The 24,167-nt window shown below is 42.7% G+C and overlaps 1 protein-coding gene across 2 annotated transcripts; it reads right to left on the bottom strand.

Annotated features, from left to right (window-relative positions):
* Nucleotides 1–5: 5 nt before the first annotated feature.
* shroom1 (shroom family member 1) lies at nucleotides 6–23,844 on the bottom strand. 2 transcript variants are annotated; one of them, XM_028982687.1, is made up of 9 exons: nucleotides 23,659–23,844; nucleotides 4,868–7,605; nucleotides 4,674–4,711; nucleotides 4,046–4,513; nucleotides 3,719–3,878; nucleotides 3,273–3,640; nucleotides 2,878–2,998; nucleotides 2,518–2,790; nucleotides 6–1,806 (listed from the first exon to the last, which is right to left on the bottom strand). In XM_028982687.1, the coding sequence occupies exons 2-9, from the start codon at nucleotides 7,487–7,489 to the stop codon at nucleotides 1,552–1,554; spliced, it is 4,305 nt and encodes a 1,434-aa protein (XP_028838520.1). In that variant the 5' UTR covers nucleotides 7,490–7,605; nucleotides 23,659–23,844; the 3' UTR covers nucleotides 6–1,551. The 2 variants fall into 2 exon arrangements, with proteins under 2 accessions (XP_028838520.1, XP_028838519.1); XM_028982686.1 differs by having other exon boundaries at nucleotides 3,273–3,878.
* Between the last annotated feature and the right edge of the window lie 323 nt (nucleotides 23,845–24,167).

Here is a 24,167-nt window from a genome sequence, read left to right as displayed (position 1 = left end):
TAATGGACAGATGGGAAATGTGTTATTTATTCACATTATTACAACAACAATGCAATTCCATGTTTCCAGTCATCAAACAAGAAAAACAGCGCACAAAAACACAGTAAAAGCAAAAATAGTGCAGACTGCAGTTATAATGCCAAACACTCCAAGCACAGGCTTACTCGGATGTATAACAGCATTAGACATTTCGCAACCATCTGCAAACGTAAGTTTGGTGACATAACCCAATCAAAGCCTCCACTCCAAGACACAGCACTAAGACAGCTCAATTCACCGATTTTCTTTTTTAAATTTTTTTATGACACACATTGTGTTGCACAACGTGCACAGTAGAGAAAAATAATGATGTGATGCTCTGCTGGTATTCCTCACTATTGGCTCACTTGACATTTGATGCGAAGGCAAACACAAAACATCCATGCATTGAGCCAATTTGAAGTGCCAATGGTCATAAAGTTCAAGAGAAATGTTTGGATGAAAAGTATTTTAAGGATGTATTTGACTGTTCACTATTCAGTAAAAAGCTTGCTTTAGAGTTAGGAACAAAAAAAACATTCCTGGAATTCCATAACATACATAGTAATATGCATGGGCAGCCAAGTCAAGGCACTGAATCAAGGCTACAGAGAATTAATAGGATCGTATAATCCTAAATATACAGCAAGTTCTATACATACCAAAGAAGGAATTAACTTAAAAGGCCACTTTTCTTATGAAGATTGGAGTAATCAGTATAAATTAATGAAAACAAAAGTAAACATGATTCATTACTCAACAGAAGGTGGTTACAAATCCCTTCACATGTAATTAGTAACACCCTTCATATAGTCCTGTTTGTTAATATTTACGTAAGTGTGATGAAAATCTTCAAAAGCTTTTGCAATTATGAAGACCTGATGGTGGATTGAAAAATAAGAAACAGAACCATCAATGATATATAACTAATTCACCAGCCATCTACTGGCATTTGCAATAATTCCATAATTATATATAATTATCCTTTTAAAACCCACAAACAGGGGTTTAAGTGCCAGAGGTAGAGAAACAAGCAACAGTACAGTAATAGTAGAGCGTTGCAGTGCCACCAGGGTGGCCCTTTTTTTTTTGCTGAAATGATCTGATATAGTACAATGAAGACTTTTGCCTTATGTTGTGATTGGGAATACTTACGTCAGAATAATATATTTATTAAATAATATTTACAATGTGGAAAGTATCTAAGGCCTGCAGTAAAAAATAAGTATCGTCATAATTGTCTAATATGTTAGAAAAATTAATGGTCAAACAGTGTGTGTTGATACAATGTTTTCTGAAATGTGTAAAATTAATCAAGTTTTAATTATTACTGAAATTGAATAAAATTAAAGCTCACAAGGCTACATGCTCAAAGCACCTGCTGCTCTAGTTTCTTTAACTTGTCTTCGACAGAGGATGGCTGAGCTACTCATCATAAGCATGAGCAGGCACACAGTGCATACTGAACAATACTCCAAAAAAATTAAAACGCTACACGATTCCGACTTCCTGCTAAAAAAAAAAAATTCTCAATTATGGGGGCAAACTGTTGACCAGCGCATCCCTCTGCTCCTCGCCCAGCCGCTCCCTCTCCTCCAGGTCCTTCTGACGAATGAGGAGCGAGGCCTTGGTCTGGACGAAACGCCGGTAGCCCTGCAGCTCGGCCTCGGTCAGGTACTTGGACAGAAAGCTGGAGACCATGCGCTCCCGTTTGTCCAAATTATCTTTCAGGTCTTTGGCGTCGTCCCTCTGCTTGCACAAGAGACGGTGGCGGTTGTCCAAAGATTGCTGCCGTCCAAAAAAGAGAAAAGAACGGATTAGCGTTTAGGTGACGCAACACAACAGCGTTGCTTATTTCACTGCGCAATCGTTTAGATAGAAAAACTCTGCCTCATTAGCTTAATTTCATTAAGCAAGTGCTTGTCATGCTTTGTGGGCTTTGGCACATCTCGGAGTAGTTTTTGTACATTATGTAAGGAAAAACAATGTTTTTTTTTCTGCTTTTGGCAGTGTGTAAAGTGGTCTTAATTGAGTGTGCTCAGATTTCTGCCACTAGGGGGCAGTGTGAACAAGGTTCAGTTTGCCGAAACTGACCTGCAGTTTCGATGACTCACTGTTGACAGAAACACTGCTGATTGCGCAGCTCAACAAAAAAAAAAAGGGCAGTTTGGACCAAAGATAATGTTGCTTCCACTGTGTAGAGGCGTGACGTGCAATCTAATTCAAGCGGTCTACTTACTACACATGCCAAAATGGCTTAAAGTTTGAGATGACAGACATCAGGGAATTAGGGAGAAGACTCATTGACTCCCTATTTAAAGCTGGGTTTGTTTTGGATCAGCATGTGTACTGTACATGTCATGAATAGTGGTAGTTCCTGTTTGAATTGCCGCCTCGTATTTCTTGTACTAGATTTGTACAAGAGCAAACAAATTACGTGGGAAAATGCTGGTGCCGTTTTCAGAGGGTAACACCAGTGCATATCTTCTCGCTCCTCACCTTCTCCTCGCTGTCTGTGTGCTCGTCCACCACGGTGAGGGCATTCTGCACACGGGCGAGGCGCGCAGAGAGGCAAAGAAGTAGGCTGACCACACGCTCCAGGTCTCCGATGAAGAGCGCATAGCGCTCATGCTCCATGGGCAAACAGCGCTCTTTCACCAGGGCGTCCATTGCACCTCCCCGCACCCCGTTCTCCAGCTCTTCCTGCTGCAACAAGGACTTCTGCTCCTCCAGGTCTTTCAGATGAGCTTCAATCAATGTAATCAACTGCCTCTGTGAAGGCAAAGCATTCAAAAAATTCAAATCAATACAATTATAAAAAATATCTACTACTCTTAAAAATGAAATTGCCGTATTTACCTTTTTCTCTGTAATGTCACCTCCGGTAATTCTTTGGTTAACTGTTTGTGCACATTCCGAACCGCTATCCAAACTGTTAGAAGGCAAGGCACAGCTAGAATGGCCTTCATCATCTTCAGTGCTTAAGAACATGAGTAAAGAAAAGTTAAACGATGAATTATAAAGGATAACGAAACCAGTTCATGTAACACCACTTCTCTAGTATGATGTTTATCTACCTAATATGCCTTACAAATATAGCACTTTATACTGACGCTCCTGGGAGATCGAAACTCATTGCAAATATGCACAGCTGTGAAGGCACCAGGTGATGTGTGATAAACTAAACACCAATAAAAGGCCCGGACAGGATCTGTGCTTGTGCAACTCTTCCATATCATGGCTGTAGTGATTACCTTCCTGTTGGCTGGTCCAGGATGCTGGCTGTCTCCTCCTGCCGTTTCCTGTAGTGCTCTTCCATTAGAAGCGTATCTTCTGACAGTAGCTGCTCCATGAGCATCAGCGCCGTCTTGCGATTTGTCACCGGACACAGCACGTGAACCAGTGATTTGTCCATCGCGACCAAATCTTCCACAAGAGTGGCCCACTGTGATGGATCAATGTCAGTACTTGATTCTGGTCCCTCATCATCAGCTTCTGCTGCTTCTACATTGCTTTTGTGCTTGTCTTCCATTTCATAAGCTTTGTCTTCTCCTGGCTCCTCGTTCGACGTCTCAGCCTCATCAGACTGAACACTCTGGACGGAAGCTGATTGTTGAGCACACTGAGCAGAAGGAATATGATTCAGAGTTTCCTCTGGGTCACTACAGTCATTAGGACATGACTGATTGTCTTCTCCTACCCTCTCACCCTCGGGTAAGGAAGGCCACAGGGTAGGATCAGTTGTCACCCCAAGGCTAAGGGCCACCTCATGGATGGACTCGGATGAAGGCACGACAAGTTGGTTTTCTGCCGAAGAGTCCTTCACGAAGGTCTGAATTAAAGACTCAGTCTGAGATTTGCTAAAATAGAAACCCAGAATAAAACCAATAAATTTTAAGCTGTGAGTGAATACAGATAACATAAGCAAGAAAAAAATTGTAAAGCAGCTGTCTGGTGCATGAATTTTCTTTTCAGAACTAGGTAGAAATTATTTTGCATAGATAAAAGCAGACATAACAGCATGTACCTAGAGGTTGTCTCCTCTGATGTATTTGCAAGATTAGATTCTGGAGCACAAGACTCCGAGCTGAATGGGTGAGGGATGTCACTGGGAGAGTCCATGCGAGGAGAGCCAGAGCTGGATGAAGTAGAGTAAGCAGTGCCAGATGCGCACTCAGAGACAGATATTCCACGTCTGTGATGGGGAGGTTCCCAGTACCCGCTCCTAGTCAGGACAGCCTCGCCAGATAGTTTTCTGTGCCTGATGAACCTCTGGAGAGGCTGAGTTTGTACCTTGAACAAGAATCTGCTCTGGTGAGGGTGGATGTTGGGGTTGGGCATCCTGTTGTGAAGCATATCCAGTTGCTCAGAGCTCTTACTCAGAGATGAAGGGTGGCTGACCTTTGACACACCCAGCTCCTCCATTGACTTCCCTCGCTGCTCCATAAACCTTAGACGTTCCTTAACAGACTGGTTTTTATTCCTGTCTGTGGTGCTGTACAAACAAAGGGTTTGAGTCACGTAATTATTCTGAAATTAGACAGCGTGGCTTTAATGTTAATGTGTGATATCATTTGTGAGTATTTTATTAATTGTGCAATGCACAAAACGGAAAAACATATAGCAGTTTGTATTGTGAATCAGAAATCTCTCACCTTGGAGCATCTTTAGAAACACTAAAGTCACTTGAGATCTACAAAAAAGAATATACAAAAGACCCAAAATATAAGACAAGATAGCATATATATGAGTATGAAGTATTCTGATAGGTCCAGTGTTCAGAGGTATGAGTGTTTGCTCTCTACTCATTATTAAATCAATATCCTTTGGGAAGGAAAAAAAAACAAACCTGGAAGGGATGGGGTGTTGAGGTGGAACGAGCATGTATGAACTTGGACTGTTCCTGCTGGTCCAGGAGACTTTCAGCAGAGGCTGATTTCCCAGGAGATGAAGGCAACTCCTTCCAGCTGCATGGCTGAGAATGTTCACCATGTTCAGAGGAGCTGAACTGGGCATGCCGAATGGAGCTTGAGATGGAATCCAGAATGCGTCCAGCAGAGAGAGGCCTGTTCAGCTTCTTCTTGGGACCTGCATTACCCGAGTAGGGCCTAGGACCCCAGTCTGAAGGCCTGTCTGCAGTTGAGTGCCTTTGTTTGGGAACTTGGGAACAAGGCTGCTGGGGCTCTGCGTTCTTGTGGCCCATTTTACGTTCAATGTACTCCAACAGAGCTTTGTGCTGGATATGCTTCAGTGTGTTTTTAGAAACACTGGAGGCAGACAGAGTGCGACACCTGGATTCAACCAGCTTCCCTTGGGCACCCAGGGACTGCTTGCCCGACTCTTCTACTAAAAGCTGGCTCTCCAGCTCGTTACCTAGCGAGTGAGATGACTTGTGTGTTGGTCCATCTGCCAGCCGGTGTAGTTTTTCGGGTTCAGAGAAGCACATCTTCTTCTGATCATGGGACAATCTCTTCCTGCTTCCAATGCGTGCCACTTGAGGCTTGGCTACTTTAGGTGACCTTGTGGTCTCTTGCTCACTACACTTCTCTTTCTCTTGATCAGAATCCTTCACTTTATCCTTCTCAGATGATTGATGGCTCTCTCTGTGAACTTCAGTTTCTCTCTTCTCATTTGTATTTCCTGTGGCTGTAGCCTGAGGTGGTAGGTGACTGGGTTTGTCTGCTGTGAAAATAGTGTCCTGAGAGGAAGAGACCACAGGGGACAGGATTGAAGGATGATGCACAGGTTGCTCTTTAAACCTGTGTGGCCAGGAGAGCTGCAGGTCTTTCCTCTTGAATGATGTTTCCCTTAGTACCTTGGACTGGGCATCCTTAATCTTCTCCCTGTAGTATTTTTTGTAGGAGTCATCCAGTGTGTTGCAAGGGTATGGGCCCTCCTCTGGTTTCTCATCCACAGGTCTTTTACTTGAATTATCTAAAGAGCTGTTGCTACTTTTGTTTAGACACTTCTCGTCCATACACCTGAGCATGTCTTTTTCAGGTTGACACAAGGGTCCACCGTTCCCCTCTGAACCATGACAGCCAACATCAGAACTACTTTCATTTTCAATTTTGTTCATCATTGCCAATCTGTTGGCACTTGTGAGGTGGTATAGAAGCGGAGTAGTTTCCTTGTTGATCTTCTCACTGGGGACGTCTCCCAAGGGTTGCCGTCTGCCTTTATTCCCCTGCTCCTCATTATTAGGGACCATAGATTGGTCCATCGCCATAGGAGTTGGCTGACTCTCGGTGTGTGAGTATGGAGGAAGCAAGTCCTTAGGTCCACAGTAGAAGAAAGGGTGGCTGGAGGTGTGATGTCTGCCACTCTCCCTCCCTATCAGCCTCTGACTAGGCTCAGCATTTTCTAAATATGATAAGACTTGGTCTGGACTGTGACTTGAGTGTTCCTTGTCCAAGCTCCTTGAATACAACACCTCTCTCTCACACAGGTCGTCATAGCTCCTACGCCTATGGCGGGTCTTGAACAGATTCTCCGCGGTAGTGTGGGACCTCTCCTCTACATGCCTGTAAGGTTCCACCGAGGCTTTGCCAGAGCACGGAGCTTGTCTGGCATTCGCTGATTCAGCTGATGGGCGCACACCAGTCACAAAATAAAACTGGCCTTTGTGCTGAATGCTCCCACTGACTGTGTTCTGAGGCCCATGCCTGGAGTTAGAGCTGCAATGCTGTTCTGGATAAGAGGAATCACTGGTCGAGCTTGCCTGCTTCAGCTCTCTCTCTCTCTGGTCACTGCCAAGCCCGGGTTGTTTTGGGTGTTCTACTTGACTCTGGCACATTGGGGGCAATCGGCTTAGGTTGTTTGCTGACTTTTGTTGCTCCACAGCCTGGGCTAGAATGTCTCGGTTTGCTGAGTTCCTCTGGTAATGCTGGGAGACCCTGTGGGCATAGCCTGGATCAGATTTGGTACAAGGGACATCAGGATTAGCTGTCTGGGACCTCTGGTGTGACCTGTCTGCCAGCTGACCTTCTGGACTCTGGCGTGTCCGGCTGTTCTCCAGGTTCTTGGTTGTGACAAAGCTATCGAGGCGGACAGGAAGTGGCGGTGGAGGGGATGGAAAAGATGATGGAGGAAGTGGCTCTTGGCTACCATGGCAACCGTTGGTGTCTTCTTGTCTATATTGTTGAGCAATGCCCTCCATGGAATGGTACAAGTGGTCCATGCTTTTAGAACTTGATTTGAGAATGTTAGGGTTGTACACAGCCTTCACATACTTAAGATCTGCATAGTGATTGCTGTGTTGATGCAGGTCTTCCGGGAATAATGAAGAATATTCTGGGGCACTGGAACCCCCTGAGAACGAGCTGTATGCAGAGTCACCTTTACTGTGGTGGTGCAAGAACTGATCTGTGCTGCTGGCGGATTTAGCTGGCGATAAACGGCTGATGGGAAGACTAAGAGGATGCAGATCCAGGTTGCTCATCCTCTCAAAGTGAAAGTTGAAGGAATCCATGATCCATGTGGGGAGCTCAAGCTGAAAGTGGTGGCTTTTGTGAAAACGGGTTATTTTTCAGGCTCTTTGGGCGTTTCTTCTCATATCCTTTAATGTTTTATTCAGAAGGCCAGCTCCTGTGCAAAAAGAAAACATGACAACATTAGGGTGAAGAAAAAAAAAACGTATTTCCCTGTACCGTGAATATGAACAGCAAGGGAAAGTCTTTGCTGATACTAATCACACAACTGGAGCATAATGGTATTGGGTCCTCAGGGTGTGTTGACCTAAAATAACAACATGTTTGTGTTACTTTCCTAATACTGCGTATCAACTGGAGGAATAACACCCAAAGTTGATCCGAAGATCAAACGGGCTGTCAGCGAAAACGTTATCAGTGTTCATTTGAAGTGTCCGTAAGGACTGCACACTTTTCTGGTTTGCTGAAATGCTGATATTTTGTTCAGGTTAAACAAGTTCCCTCCCTTCAGACAAACGTGTCAAAACACATCAGTTCAAGGCTTGGCCAACTGTGCTGTAGTGCAATGATACGAAAACACAAATCGCCGTTTAAGGTTTCACGGTCAATTTAGTGCAGAGAAGGAAACCATGCAATACATACTTTATGATCGTTAATATGTTTGTTTTTTTTTATTTTAAGATATAGACAGAAATGAAAAACACAAGTGTAGTTTCATAAAAACAAACAAGGAATTTGTCTCTTTAATGAGGTCTTTAAGGTCAATGTGAAGGTGATCAAAAATGTTTGGAATTCCATGTCGACATTTGAGAAATATTTTAGGATTAATCATGTGATTATGCTTAATGGATTAGTGGTTAAGGATTCTTTTTCAATTAACCTTAAGTTTGACAACTTACTTGATTTGTTGAATGACTCAATGTGTACTAGTTCATATTATGTTATTTCCCACGTTCCATGATAAATATTGATATACTGAAATTGTGGGATCATTATAAGTTATAGACATGACATGACTGAAAAAGAAATGGTCTTTCATCAGACCATGTCACCTTCTTCCATGATGTAGTTCTGACTCCTTTGCTTAGTGTACACACTTGTGAACAGTGGTCAGGATGGGCACCCTGGCTCACCTGTAGCTCCTGTGTGTTTGGACACCCCTCCATCCTGTCCCGCATGAAGATTTTCAGCAGTCTGTATTACAGTAACCCCGCAAGACCTGCCATTTTGGAGGTGTTCTTGCAAATATAATCACATCCTTAGGCTTGGCCACTTTTCCTGCTTCCAGCACATCTACAGTCCACCTAAAACAGCCTATTCCTTGACAGACAATGTATTTACTTCACATTTCATTGGATTTAATGGTAATGGCTGACTTTGCCATTCTGGGAAATGTAGATATGGGCTACAACTATGGAAATCTGAATCAAATCAGCAGTAGCCAGCAGTAATGGTACATATCAAGGACTTTAAAAACACAGGGTATGCATGATGCTGGCATGCAGCCTGCAGCCTTCCAGCTAGAAACACTAAACTTGCTATAGGGTAAACAGTGGCAAAATATGACAATGGATAGTATGTCATTTTTCACCAGCAGTTTTTATAAAATTCCTGCAGTTTATATTATTAAAAAAGCTTTAGTATATTTATAGAATATAAATATACTATAGTATTATAGTGTTTATTTTATAGAAAATGGGATATGTTGGAATATGTTTATATTACAGTAACAACTGTAATACATTTCCATAATTTTTTCCAGTTTCACCCTGCAATCACATCCATGTTCACCTAAGTATCTCACGGAAACTATGAGTGGAGAAAAAAAAATTATCTAAATGAGTGCTTATGTAATCATTATATCATAGTTATCTTGTAACAACCAACACACACATGTGGCAGTGGATAATGGTTATTCAGCAGGTGATATATTCCAGCACTCAAAAAAAAAAAGTTTCACTTTGCTAAAATAATTGTGAAGTACTTGGGAAAGTAAATACACACATTTCAGACAGATATAAATCCATACAGATCAGATTAGGTGCAATTGTTAAAAATCTCCTGCATATGGTGATGCTAAATTTGGATATAAATATAAAGGCCTTCAATAAATGTCGATGACTGCCATCATAAAGACTTCTGCTATCATAAAGACACTGGAAATAAAGATAAATAAGAGTACACAAGCCAACTTCCTGGAGAAGAATATTATATCAGATATATAGAGATGTGTCAAAACTAGACAGCATAAATTCTAGAGATCAAGTAGGACCCAAATATAATGTGGGGCGATGTCAGAAAGATGAAGTTAAACCCGGTGGTGGACCTTTCAGTAGGATAATGATCATAAGCACAGAAGCAAAGGAATGGCTCAAACAGGAGCAACTGAAGCTTCTGGAATGGCCTAGTCATCGCTCTGATTTAAATCCCTCTGAAACGTTGTTTGGGGATATGAAATGGGCAGTATGGGCAATAAATGGATAGTATGTGACAAATGACAAAAACAATTAAAAAGCAAAAAAGGTTTTGTCTAGTAGATCACCGAAGGCACTTCACCTGTAATGTTTTCTTGTTCATCCACTTGTTTTGAGCATTACAAAAAATAATGCAAATCTGACACTTAAAAAGGGACAATTGATTATTAGACTATTTGCAATGGTCTAAGTACAAAAATATGGCCTAGTGGAGTGTCTGGTGCATTAGCAAACCGAAATTTTTGAATGGTAGTATACAGTCAGGTCCATAAATATTGGGACATCGACACAACGTTAACATTTTTGGCTCTATACACCACCACAGTGGATATCAAATTAAACGAACAAGATGTGCTTTAACTGCAGACTATCAGTTTGAGGGTATTTACATCCAAATCAGGTGAACGGTGTAGGAATTTCAACAGTTTGCATACAGGGAGTGCAGAATTATTAGGCAAATGAGTATTTTGTCCACATCATCCTCTTCATGCATGTTGTCTTACTCCAAGCTGTATAGGCTCGAAAGCCTACTACCAATTAAGCATATTAGGTGATGTGCATCTCTGTAATGAGAAGGGGTGTGGTCTAATGACATCAACACCCTATATCAGGTGTGCATAATTATTAGGCAACTTCCTTTCCTTTGGCAAAATGGGTCAAAAGAAGGACTTGACAGGCTCAGAAAAGTCAAAAATAGTGAGATATCTTGCAGAGGGATGCAGCACTCTTAAAATTGCAAAGCTTCTGAAGCGTGATCATCGAACAATCAAGCGTTTCATTCAAAATAGTCAACAGGTCGCAAGAAGCGTGTGGAAAAACCAAGGCGCAAAATAACTGCCCATGAACTGAGAAAAGTCAAGCGTGCAGCTGCCAAGATGCCACTTGCCACCAGTTTGGCCATATTTCAGAGCTGCAACGTCACTTGAGTGCCCAAAAGCACAAGGTGTGCAATACTCAGAGACATGGCCAAGGTAAGAAAGGCTGAAAGACGACCACCACTGAACAAGACACACATGCTGAAACGTCAAGACTGGGCCAAGAAATATCTCAAGGTTTTATGGACTGATGAAATGAGAGTGAGTCTTGATGGGCCAGATGGATGGATTGGTAAAGGGCAGAGCGCTCCAGTCCGACTCAGACGCCAGCAAGGTGGAGGTGGAGTACTGGTTTGGGCTGGTATCATCAAAGATGAGCTTGTGGGGCCTTTTCGGGTTGAGGATGGAGTCAAGCTCAAGTCTGCATCCTTCAAGAAAAACATGATTTTCATGCAGGACAATGCTCCATCACACGCGTCCAAGTACTCCACAGTGTGGCTGGCAAGAAAGGGTATAAAAGAAGAAAAACTAATGACAGGGCCTCCTTGTTCACCTGATCTGAACCCCATTGAGAACCTGTGTTCCATCATCAAATGTGAGATTTACAAGGAGGGAAAACAGTACACCTCTTTGCCAGATCAAAACACTGACAGAATCCATGGATGGCAGGCCTTTGAGTGTCCTTGCAAAGAAAGGTGGCTATATTGGTCGCTGATTTGTTTTTGTTTTGTTTTTGAATGTGAGAAATGTATATTTGTGAATGTGGAGATGTTATTTTGGTTTCACTGGTAAAAATAAATTATTGAAATGGGTATATATTTATGCACAGTAATAGTCACCTGCACACACAGATATCCCCCTAAAACAGCTAAAAATAAAAACAAACTAAAAACTACTTCCAAAAACATTCAGCTTTGATATTAATGAGTTTTTGGGGGTCATTGAGAACATCGTTGTTGTTCAATAATAAAATAATTCCTCAAAAATACAACTTGCCTAATAATTCTGCACTCCCTGTATGTGCCTCCCACTTGTTAAGGGACCAAAAGTAATGGGACAATTGGCTTCTCAGCTGTTCCATGGCCAGGTGTGTGTTATTCCCTCATTATCCCAATTACAATGAGCAGATAAAAGGTCCAGAGTTCATTTCAAGTGTGCTATTTGCGTTTGGAATGTCAAGATGAGATCCAAAGAGCTATCACTATCAGTGAAGTAAGCCATCATTAGGCTGAAAAAACAAAAGAAACATATCAGAGAGATAGCAAAAACATTAGGTGTGGCCAAAACAACAGTTTGGAACATTCTCAAAAAGAAGGAACGCACCGATGAGCTCAGCAACACTAAAAGACCCGGAAGACCACGGAAAGCAACTGTGGCGGATGACAGAAGAATCCTTTCCCTGGTGAAGAAAACACCCTTCACAACAGTTGGCCAGATCAAGAACACTCTCCAGGAGGTAGGTGTATCTGTGTCAAAGTCACCAATCAAGAGAAGACTCCACCAGTGTGAATACAGAGGGTTCACCACAAGATGTAAACCATTGGTGAGCCCCAAAAACAGGAAGGCCAGATTAGAGTTTGCCAAACAACATCTAAAAAGCCTTCACAGTTCTGGAACAACATCCTATAGACAGATGAGACCAAGATCAATTTGTACCAGAGTGATGGGAAGAGAAGACTATGGAGACGGAAAGGAACTGTTCATAATCCACCTCATACCACCTCATCAGTGAAGCACGGTGCTGGAAATGTCATGGCGTGGGCATGTATGGCTGCCAGTGGAACTGGTTCTCTTGTATTTATTGATGATGTGACTGCTGACACAAGCAGCACGATGAATTCTGAAGTGTTTCAGGCAATATTATCTGCTCACATTCAGCCAAATGCCTCAGAACTCATTGGACAGCGCTTCACAGTGCAGATGGATAATGACCCAAAGCATACTGCAAAAGCAACCAAAGAGTTTTTGAAGGGAAAGAAGTGGACTGTTTTGCAATGGCAATCACCTGACCTGAATCCGATTGAGCATGCATTTCACTTGCTGAAGACAAAACTGAAGGGAAAATGCCCCAGGAACAAGCAGGAACTGAAGACTGTTGCAGTAGAGGCCTGGCAGAGCATCACCAGGGATGAAACCCAACGTCTGGTGATGTCTATGTGTTCCAGACTCCAGGCTGTAATTGACTGCAAAGGATTTGCAACCAAGTATTGAAATGTTTAAGTTTGATTTATGGTTCTTATTCTGTCCCATTACTTTTGGTCCCTTAACAAGTAGGAGGCACATATGCAAACTGTTGTAATTCCTACACAGTTCACCTGATTTGGATGTAAATACCCTCAAATAAAAGCTGACAGTATGCAGTTAAAGCACATCTTGTTCGTTTTTAACATTTTAACATTGTGTCGATGTCCCAATATTTATGGACCTGACTGTATATATAGTGTAAATAGTATATTTTCACGTACTTAGTTTTTGATGGATGCATAAAGCCATGAAGGTTTCTAAACTGTTATCTCAAATGCACTTGAAAAACCCATGACAGAAGGAAAAAAACGAATTAAACTTTCACACGTGTTCACACAGGACACGTGGGAGTTCAGAAATTACCACTCAAAGGATTTCAGCAAGCTCACACACAAATACAGTGCAGCGCTGAAGTGGAAGTGACAAGCAGTGCAGAGATGGAGGCCAGAGGGGAGGGAAACTTCATATCCAGCGTTAGCATGGACAGAAACAAGAGCATCCAGTTTATCCGCATGAAGAAGCGCACTTTTATGCATCTAATCAAATGATCTAGCATGGTGTGTGTGTGTGTTAGTGGGGTGGGTTAAATGATCCCTTACCACAACTGCTGCGTTGCATTCACTCCAAGGAAACCCACTCCCTCTCGTTAGGAACTCCATTTCTCTCTATTTGAGCGCAAGAATTGGACCTGTCATTTGCAGGCCGCAGCAGGACTGCTAATGTTACCCACGCCGTGCTGAGAGGCCGGGTCTTTGCGGCTCTGACGTATGCCTCAGACACAGCAGAGGGAATATTTCACTTCTGATGATGCCGTCTGAATGGGAGTGGGGGGAGGACCTCACATTCCAGGCTGGCTTCAAAGACAGAAAGACACAAGGCCGGGGTGCCATTCATTCCCAGAGTTCTCTCCACATGGAGGACAGCCAGGAAAAAGGGAGAGCTGGGATTGGGTTGGCTCGTTTAAGAGGCGCCATATCATCCAAGGATGTATAGGGTAGTCCCCCCCAATCCAGACTAACATTTTAAGCAGCCTAATGCCACCTTCATCTTTCTGTGAAGGACCACTACATTATTACAAGTCAGTACTGGGAAAAATATGCTGTCCATATAGCATAGGGTATATAAATTAAACAATAAATATCTAAATGAATTATTTTTTTTACACATATCACTCCTGATAAACAACGGCATGGCAAAGTATCTAAGATGATCTTCATAAATAGCAGCATTTTATTCGGACTCATGTACAGATGCTTGTTTCAGCCATGTATGCTTCCCAGCTTTATACATTTTATTTTTAATAAAATGTATGTTATTCTATTTTTCCTGTGTAGATCCTTATGGAAATTGAAGTGATGTTCTACTCAACTTATTTTGCTGTATTTACTTGGTGACCTGTGACCGAGAGAGAAAAAGATTGTCTGGTCCTTTGGATTTTATGTGTCATTTTTTAGGAATATGGAGCCTTTCTTTGTGGAAACAGAGATCAGCTGGCAGTCAGAAGTTACTTGCACGTCAGACATCCAAGGCTGCAGACAGGGTCAGAAAGATTTGTGACTACTGAACAAATTATTTCCTAAATATTCTGAATAGCTTCGAACATCTCACTCACCTCTCACTTCAAACACCATTTCCAGAAGGCACCGTGGCAATAAAAATATTCTTCTGGTATGGAGAGAGGTGCACAGTGACCTCTCTCACAATGGCATGAAGTAAGCCGATTTACTCTGTGCCGCACAGAGATGCCTGTGTGATTTCCAGTACTGTGTGAGTTATGGTGTTTTTCACCAGAGTGACCTCCATGTGCTTCCTGCCCACCTAATCTCATAGAACGTCAATGCATTGTACTTCATAGCAGACACGGACGTCACCAAGGGTCACATTTGCTAATGAGACAAACGTTGCAGTACTGTTTCGTTTCTTTGCCCGATTGTAAGTGGCCACCCACTGAGGAGTCGTGCAAACTATGAAGTGGGAGAAGATTCATTATCTCAGTACAATGACAATGGGTGGGATATATTAGGAAACAAGTGAACATTTTGTTCAAGAAGTTGATGTTTGCAAGCATAAAAAACAGGTGACAAGGACCAGAAATTTGTGGCTGCTTTGTGTTTGAGGTGTTGACTTCTCCAGATGTCAGTCAATAACAAGCATCTGTGGGATGTACAATCCATGAAGGCACCACAATTCACAAGAACTTGCAGCATGGTGCCAGACACCACAACACACCTTAAGAGGTAGTGGGACCGACACAACATTAGTCAAAGTGTTATGGCTCATTGGTGAGAACCACATAGCAGAACTGGGCCAAAACTTCCTGTACCATCAAGTCAACTCTTCTGTTCTGTTGTCATTCCAAGACATACAGCAGACTATCGCCCATCTGAATTCCCTATAATTTTTTGATTCATAATAAGTTGATAAACTATACCAAATCAACGTCAGAGTGTATTGTAGTTAGTGGTCTGAAATGTACAAATCGCTTTTGCAATCTCGCAAGATTGCAAGTAGCAGAAATGCAGAACACAAAGGCTCACAAAGAGAGAGAGAGAGAAAACAGAAAGGAAGGAAACTAGGAGCTTATGTACACTGAAAGAGACAATGCTTGCTCTGGCTCAGAATTCCGTCTCCGTAGTGAGGCGGTTCAAACAATCCCATAGAGGAAACGCTGCTCTTCGCCAACATTCAAGAAAATGTGTTACCCGGCAAGGGGCTTTCATTAAAATTTTTCACAGCAAAAAAAAAAAAAGAGGGAAGGAGTCACCCATAGACTGAAGCAGCAGTTGTGTCCAGCTCAGAAATGTAGTAGTTATTAGGCATTTAATCTTGATGATAAAAAAAAAGTTTTAGAAGACAATAATTAACTAACTTAAACCACTGTGGCAGGCCATGCATAAGAGGAACTGAAAGGGTTTTGGCATTTGATGGTGCTGTGCTTGACAGATAATTAACTAGTGTGTCCTGTGCATATGTGGACCAGTGCCAGCCTGATCCATTTTTAAGCAGCACATATGCCTGTGTTACTAGGGCTGGGTGACATCATATCCCACAAATTCAGTTTTTTAGCACGATTTTTGTTATTACAAAAAAAGAATGTTTTAAAGCAGCACTGCTTTTGAACCTTTTTGTCTTAAATAACTTAATTGTCAGTTTCACTCACTTTCATTCACATAAGTGGAGTAAATAACTCCGATGTTAGTGTAATAAGCATCTCAGGTAATCTACTGAGATTCTGTGAAGGGTGTGAAAGTAATATATGAGCAGCCGATCAGATTTACCATTACAGTTTACAGCATACAACTGTTTACTAAGGTACGACATTCAGATACAACACAATATCAAATTATAAATATATAAAAAGTGTTTAATCTCACCCACTGTTTAATTTCAAAAGACTGGTATCTTAAAGTACAGTTAAAATTGACTGAAAATGCTGAAATAACATTTGGAGCATAATGGAGCTAGTGGGACAGAAGTGATACAAAACTGGGTCACGCGATAAAAATCTTTGGCCACCTTTTGTCCGATCTCTCTGAGGAGCTCGCTCGTGATAAAATCACGGGCGACAGCAACAGACTTTACCTCAGCCGACAGCGAGGTGACACAGCACGTTTCCAGAAATGGGTCATGAAGCATAAAAGAGCCATGGTCTGTGGTAGAGGATGAGCAGGAAGGAACTGACATACTTCCATTCTGTATTATGGACGGACACCTGAGATTCGAACACGGGCCACGGTCAGATCTAGTGGTCCTCTACCCACACACTCCTCTCACTGCAAGTCAGCGGCTTATTTCCCTCAGGAATGGCACAGTAGTATACCCGTGGATGGAGACGAACTGTTCATTTGTAGACCGTGTGGAAGGGCATCATCTAGCAACAAAGAGAACTGTGGAGAACCGCACAGTTCTTTGGTGTATTTCTGGATGGAAATTAGGTTTTAGGCTGTACAATTAGGCTTTGTTCTGAGCTAAGAAAAGAGGTGAACGCTTTCATAAGTCTGCACTTTGGCAAGGCGTTATCTTCAAAACCCTTTATGGATGAAAAAAAAAAAGCCTTGCCTCATGAACAAATCATTCACACCTTCACACGAATGAAGGTCTGGCCTGCAGTGCTTTTAAAAGCAAAGCGCCACATTAGGTCACGTTATAAAGGGTTTTCTTCACTTCTAATTGCATTTCTTCTCAGATGTGTCCAGTACAGGTTTGTTCAGTGAAAGAGATAAATGGCAATCTCTTCATTACTTAAACACAAATGAACTTACCGGGAGAACAGTAAAACGTTTTTGTACGTTGCTGGTTCCAATTTATGCGAACTAACATATCATAAAAGTAGGCGTACACAACATACCATTTAAATGATATGAAATTGCAACAGCTCGTGAAAGGTGTCCGCAACATGGTGGCAGAGACCACGAGTACATATTCTCGCCTCGATTTGATGAGAGAGGGTAATTCTGTGCCTTCAACTCCGCCGGCTTTTCCCTCTGAGCCTCAAATCCTTATCGCTTGTGCAGGTCCCTGGACATTGGCAATTACTCAGGAAAAGGAATGTGCATGATAAGCTCCCTAGGGTAAAGCAAATATCGTTGCTACAGACAGTATTATGTCATGCTTTTCCTAGCAGACTTATTATCTCCTATAATTTCCTATCATCTGATCCTCCTCGGGTAGCAGGGTCAAAGAGGAGCATATGATTTGCACTGCTGTTTCTTTTATTTCACATACTTCTCGTGTTACTTCAAAAAAGCTTGATTTCATCTTACATAATATGGAGCAGCACATTACACAGGCCAAAAAAAAAAAAAGAGAAATGTAACTGCTCAAAGAGCCTAATGAAGGCAAATGTGCCCTGTTGCAACTTTCCTCTGTCTGTTTCAAACGAAAAGTAAGCTGAGGAGAACAGGCAATTCTACCTGAGCCAGTTTTCAAGTAACGTGACCTGAGGGCAGGTCAACAGGCTCAGCGCTCGTATTACCTCTCCCAGACCCTGGTAAAACAGACACTTGTCTGGGTCATAAAACTGCATTTACTGCATTAAATGGCAACAACAAATTGCATTTTAGGTGCGTGACACACCATCCACTGGAATTAAAAGCTGTGCCTGTTCTCCATCCCTCGTCTCACTTTAGTGAAAAGCACATATTTTTTTCCCCCCCGTGTCTCGCTATACTTCCAAACTGGTCATCCGTCCATCCATCCCAAATCTTTTCTCAGGATTATGGACAAATCAGACTCAAGAGGACAATTTGTGCAGAATGAGCAAAGCATCAGTGTTAACTGTCAGCAGGTCTGGGATTATCATTAACCAAATGCTTAATGAAACTTTTGCACTTTAAAATATATTAAATATATAGTCTAAAAACTATAGCTGGCCTAAATTAGCTTTGAGTTGAGCCCATTGTTCACGGAACAGTTTTGGGTTGTTTTTTTTCATAGTGCTGCTTAGAAAGCCATGACCATGTGGTCCTGTTCACATTCTGTCATATAAAGCTCTGGAAGACTATTTTACCCTCGTTTTCTCCCACACTGAGTGGACAGGATTGTACAAATGAATCTTCAATTAGCAAAATATCAACAGCTAACTAAACAATTAATTACCATTGTTAATTAATATAATAGTAATACTAGTGGTCTAGCGGTTAAGGAAGCGGCCCCAGAAGGTTGCCGGTTCGAATCCCGATCCGCGAGGTGCCACTGAGCAAAGCACCGTCCCCACACACTGCTCCCCGGGTGCCTGTCATGGCTGCCCACTGCTCACCCAGGGTGATGGGTTAAATGCAGAGGACACATTTCACTATGTGCACCATGTGCTGTGCTGCGGTGTATCACATGTGACAATCACTTCACTTTATACTAAGATGACACAAGAAGGTTTACTGCTCAGGGGAGGTTTTCCAACCTTTCCTTGTTTGGCGAGATTTGTTTTAGCTGATCATCTAATCATCAGCTCATCATGGCTTCATTAAAAACAGAAAAGCACTGGTTTCTTTTTTCCAGAGCTGTATCCACAAGTAGGATTATATTTGATGGAGGCCAGCAAAGGACCAGGACTAGGAATGAAGAATTCACTTCATTAGTTATATTATGCAAACCAAGCAAGGAAACCCGTGTGCTTGATAAGCATTGTGTCCTAATATAACAACAGCATTCTGCAAAAAAACAAAACAAAAAAAAACTTAAATAATAAAATTCATGGCCTGCAGAAGAACAAAAAGAAACAGGAAAAAGCTGAGGGAGATTTGCTTTCCGATTTGACTTGCAAACCACTGCACACCCTGTGTTAGAGGCATTGTCCCTCAGTCCGGATATATCCTGTGTCTACTACAGTCCATCGCACACAAGTTTGATTGCACACAAGTCGCACACAAGTTTGTTACATGAAGCTTTTGAAGTTTGAACTCTGTATGCCAATCGCATATAATGTACTCTATTTTTGGACCTTGGGGATCTACATAACTACATCGTTTCAAATAGCACACAGTGATTCACCAGTACAAAGATTTGGGTTTCAAGACTATTTTATTTGAATGTTTAACATAATTAGCGCAATACTAACTGCCCTGAGTTTGGGAAGTTACCTGGAATATGGCAACTATGGTCCAGTGCCAGTCATGAAAAATCCCTAAAAGTAATCCTGCAAAAATCATGGGGAAATGTGTTATTGTAGTATGCATGGTCACTGATATACGACACTTCATGCATCTTTTGTCCAGGTCAGCGTTATTGTTGATGTTTAATACAGAGCTGCAGACAAGTTAGTCTTTATATTTCTGGAATTTTGTTATGATCATGTACCACTTGTATTTACCGCAGTGTTTGCCCCCCAGATATGATATCAGGGTCTAAAGCCTTACAAGAATTTGAGAGCTAAAAACTCCAGCAAGCAGTCCCCACCTCCAACTCAAATAACAGCTTTCACTATGTGCAGCAGCCTCCTCTGAGGGAAGGTTTCATCTGCTGGATTGTTCCAGATAATGGTGCAATTTTTAAAACTATTCTAATGATCATTATTAGGTCTGACGGGGGCATATTTCATTTACATTTACGGCATTTATCAGACGCCCTCATCCAGAGCGACTTACAATCAGTAGTTACAGGGACAGTCCCCATGGAGACACTCAGGATTAGTGGGGTCTGAACCTGTGATTTTGTGGTCTTCTGGTTCATAGGCGAATGTGTTACCCACTAGGTTAGTAGCACCCATAGGTTAAGTGTCTTTATTTGAAACATATTATATGTTTGCTGTCTGAGCGAGAGCGAGAGAGAGAGAAAAACACACAAGAGATTAAACTTCACCCCAACGCTACTGCTACAGTCCCACGCTCCCTGAACTTTGTAACCTGGAATTCGGGAATTATCGTGAGTGAACAAGAAACTCAAAGAACCGCAAGGACCAGAAGGGGAAATATTACAAAAACTCAAATTCCATAAGAATTGTGGTAATAAAGGTGGGTATTACTGACAAAATGGCATGTCATGATTATTTCTCATTAACGGTGATGCTATCAAACAGCTCAAACCCTATAATGAACCCGTGGATAACCTCCTCGGATGACCAAATAGTAGCCATAACTGTACAGTAATTATGTAATATCTTATAGTCTTATTCATGTCATTAAACTACATTCACGAGCTAATGTGACAACCCATTCTGTCTCGGGACAACAGTCTTAATCCTCCGTGACAGGCCGTCACACACACTTTCTCATCAGGGCATATGAAAATGCACCCCCTGGCACGGCCACTGTGCCTCTGTCTGGGCCATAAATGTACTCAAATGTTCCTATCATCCTGCGTCTCGGTATAAAAGGGCAGATAAAGTGAGTCGGACGTGAGCAGATCCAAGCGGACGGGCCTCAGTAAGGAGCTACTGCGTAAAAATACCGGGCCATCATACTATGGTATTCAGGCATAAAGCTATAGAATGTTGAGTACGGTTTGAGCCATCTTTGGGCTTGAATGCTGCAGAAAATAAAAAAGAGTAACCTTTATTAAAGTAATGCTTTCCCCTGGATCCAGAGCCAACTGAGCGGCCAGCGTAACAGCAGCAAGCACGGCTATAACCGAGCACGCAAGAAGCTGCAGGTCAGATGACATGTGCAATAGTTAAAAGAGTTTATGCCGACAGAAGCCGCGGCTTCACATGCGTGAGCCTAAATTATTTATTGATGGGAACAGGAGAACGCATCCGCTCGCGATGCCAATGTCCAAATCGACAGCAGGGGGGTGGCACGAGGTGTACCGTGCATAGATAACTAATAGAACATATTATTAATCACAGACCCTTACAGTATTTCCAATAAATATTAACACTTACTAAGGCAAGTCCTCTCCCAGATGAATATGACGAATTGATGTCACCCGATTCTTTACAATAAAAGCCTTTTCACAGTAACCAATAATCCAATAACCATCTAATACATGCATTAATACGGGAAGCTTAAGAAGGCACCACACAAACGGTTATGCGCAGGCCGTTAAAACTGAGCCAGGGCGGAATTCCGAACATCCAAGCCGCAGATTTCCCAACCGCTCCAAATCTCTCTTAACACATTCTGCAGGTCCCTCCCACTGTGCTGATCACAGCCAATCATCATCAAAACACGCTTGCATGATGCTGCCTGGAATTCCTCAACCGGTCAAGCTCCTCACATGTGCCATTTCTAAAGCTTAATGTGATGCTTAAGACAATTAGGGACAACAATTCCACTGTGGACTCAAGAACCCACTGAGGAGAGTTGGAAAAAAAAAAATAAAATAAAGTCACGTTTTTTTGCGGCTACCAACCAAACCTGAAATTCAGGGAACTATCTGCTTAATTCAGATGGGATGTTTAAAGGACAAAGCGTCCCACATCCTTCAGTGAATCAATGCACCTTTTAACGCGCCACAGCTTATGTATGAAGGCAGGGTGCAGACTACTGTAATTAGAGTTGTCAGTCAAAAAATAATGCCACCAAACAGACCAGATCAAACGAGAGGTGACATTTACAGCACTTGGCTTCTGCTATTCCGCAGCGCCTGAAAGGTTGTGTGATACTGGCTGGCATCCTGTTAGCATACCCACATTATTAAAAATGGGCAAAAAAGGGAGGGGGGCGAAATTTCTTAGCAATTTTAGGCATTTCTGTGTGTCACAAAAGCTGGACGTTTCATTTTTCCCCAGCAACAAGCCACCATAGACGACCGGCGGCGTCTGGATGCTGGGGCTGAAAGACCGACATGGGTGGAATTCATACTCTAATATTAAATTTGCAGTGATTTCAGATACACTGTCTATCTACGTGAAAGTGAAGTGATTGTCATTGTGATACACAGCACGGCACACGGTGACACAGTGTCCTCAACCTTGGCGGCCGGGGAGCAGTGTATGGGGACGGTACTTTGCTCAGTGGCGTTTTCGCGGTTCGGGATTCGAACCAGCAACCTTCTGATTACGGGGCCGCTTCCTTAAGTGGCTAGGCCACCACTGACCCATGATTCCAGACGGAACTTGCACAATGGTTACATAAGTTTGGTAGTAGCCTAGTGGGTAACACACTCTCCTACGAACCAGAAGACCCAGGTTCAAATCCCACTTACTACCATTGTGTCCCTGAGCAAGACACTTAACCCTAAGTTGCTCCAGGGGGGGACTGTCCCTGTAACTACTGACTGTAAGTGCTCTGGATAAGGGCGTCTGATAAATGCTGGAAATGTAAATGTAGTTGCGGATCACAATACTACAGGTTTTTTAAAGCAATGTCATCTGTGTACCTGCAAACACGACTCAGCTTTTTTTTTGTATACAGGCAGCAGGAGGGTAAATAAAGCAGTGGAGCGGCTGTGCATGATGATGAGGATGATGATGATGATGTGCGAAACAGTATCAAATGCAGATACTACACTGACAGACAGGCCCAGGGGGCAGTTTTCTTACCCTGCCCCTGCTATGTAGGCAGGGTACGGGAGGGCAGTTCACACCACATGAGCTATTGGGTTTCAGCACCAATGACAAAGGCCCAGGGTTGGGTTTCTGCGAAACAATAAAGTCGTCTTCTGCTCTAAATTAAACATACGCATCGCTATCCAAAAGCCACATGCGAACAAATTTATTAGCCAACCAGAACACGAGCATTAAGATATCGTATTATTTGCGAGAAAGGAAATCCAACCGTAATTTCCCCACATGCTCTTACGTAGTAATATCTTTCACGTAACTGCCACTACTGCATCACGTGACTCATCAGTACGTAATTTACAGTACGTAAATTAAACCTTCAGAAACAGTACGTAAATTAAATCCCTATATATATATATATATATATATATATATATATATATATATATATATATATATTCTAAAAAATAATTTTCTAAGAGCGTGATAACGATGAGTTAGTAATAACAGTATGAACATTGTGGTTGTACTTCTGTATCATTATAAATGTCAGCATTTTTCACAACAAAGACAGCTTGCAGAGTTACAAGCACGAAGGGAATATAAGGATGGACCCGGAAAAAAAAGTTGTTTATTCTGAACGACTGCAGGCTGAATTCGGGATAAATAAGTACGTTTATGGGATCTCGTTTCTCGGTTCGGAAGCGCCCCGCTACCGCGGACCGCGGGTGACCGAAACTCGGTTAACGATCACCGGACGATACCAACACCTGCCGACCTCCGGAGACGGCGCCTACCTGGCGAGCGGCGCCGGGACAGCGCGTCTGGTTGGCGGCCTCGCTGCGACGGAGCGCGTCTTCGGACTGTCACGGCGTTGAAGCGTCCGATTCGGCTCGCGTGGCGGGACTAAACGCGACTTTTCCCCTTCTTCTCCGGCGATTAGGGCCAGGCGGGCCGCCTCACCTCCCCACATCGCGGGCAAGTGGCGGAGCTGGAAACGGAGCCGCGATCCGGCCAATGGGAGAGTAGGTGGGCGGGGTTAAGGGATGAACGGGGAATAAAAGGACGCGCTCGTCCCCCTGCCGTCGTGTGCCGTGGTCGCGGATGTCGTTTGTAACGGGACACGAGCAGTTACGCCGAATCGAACAGGTTCATGGCAGAACCCGATATCGTATTGGTTGCCATAGACACAAAATGAGGCGCAGTCCTGCCCCAAATCGCCAAAAGAGGTCAAGGAGAGAGGAGATTTCAGATATACAAGAAAGATTAACAGTCTTCTAAGCAGCAACCACAGGCCGAATTCAAA

The sequence above is a fragment of the Denticeps clupeoides genome, chromosome 6 (genome assembly GCF_900700375.1).
Source record: "Denticeps clupeoides chromosome 6, fDenClu1.1, whole genome shotgun sequence".
In the NCBI taxonomy this organism is placed as follows: Eukaryota; Metazoa; Chordata; class Actinopteri; order Clupeiformes; family Denticipitidae; genus Denticeps; species Denticeps clupeoides.
The sequence above is the reverse complement of the archived record's forward strand: the minus strand, read 5'-3'. Positions and strand labels throughout refer to the sequence as shown.

What these genes read in the sequence shown, in the direction of transcription:
- shroom1 (XM_028982686.1), bottom strand. Translation starts at nt 7,489, where the DNA reads ATGGATTCCTTCAACTTTCACTTTGAGAGGATGAGCAACCTGGATCTG. An exon ending in CAACACCCCATCCCTTCCAG is followed by an intron (nt 4,712 to 4,867) that starts GTTTGTTTTTTT and finishes TCTTTTTTGTAG; the next exon opens with ATCTCAAGTGACTTTAGTGT. An exon ending in GTGACATTACAGAGAAAAAG is followed by an intron (nt 2,791 to 2,877) that starts GTAAATACGGCA and finishes TTGCCTTCACAG; the next exon opens with AGGCAGTTGATTACATTGAT.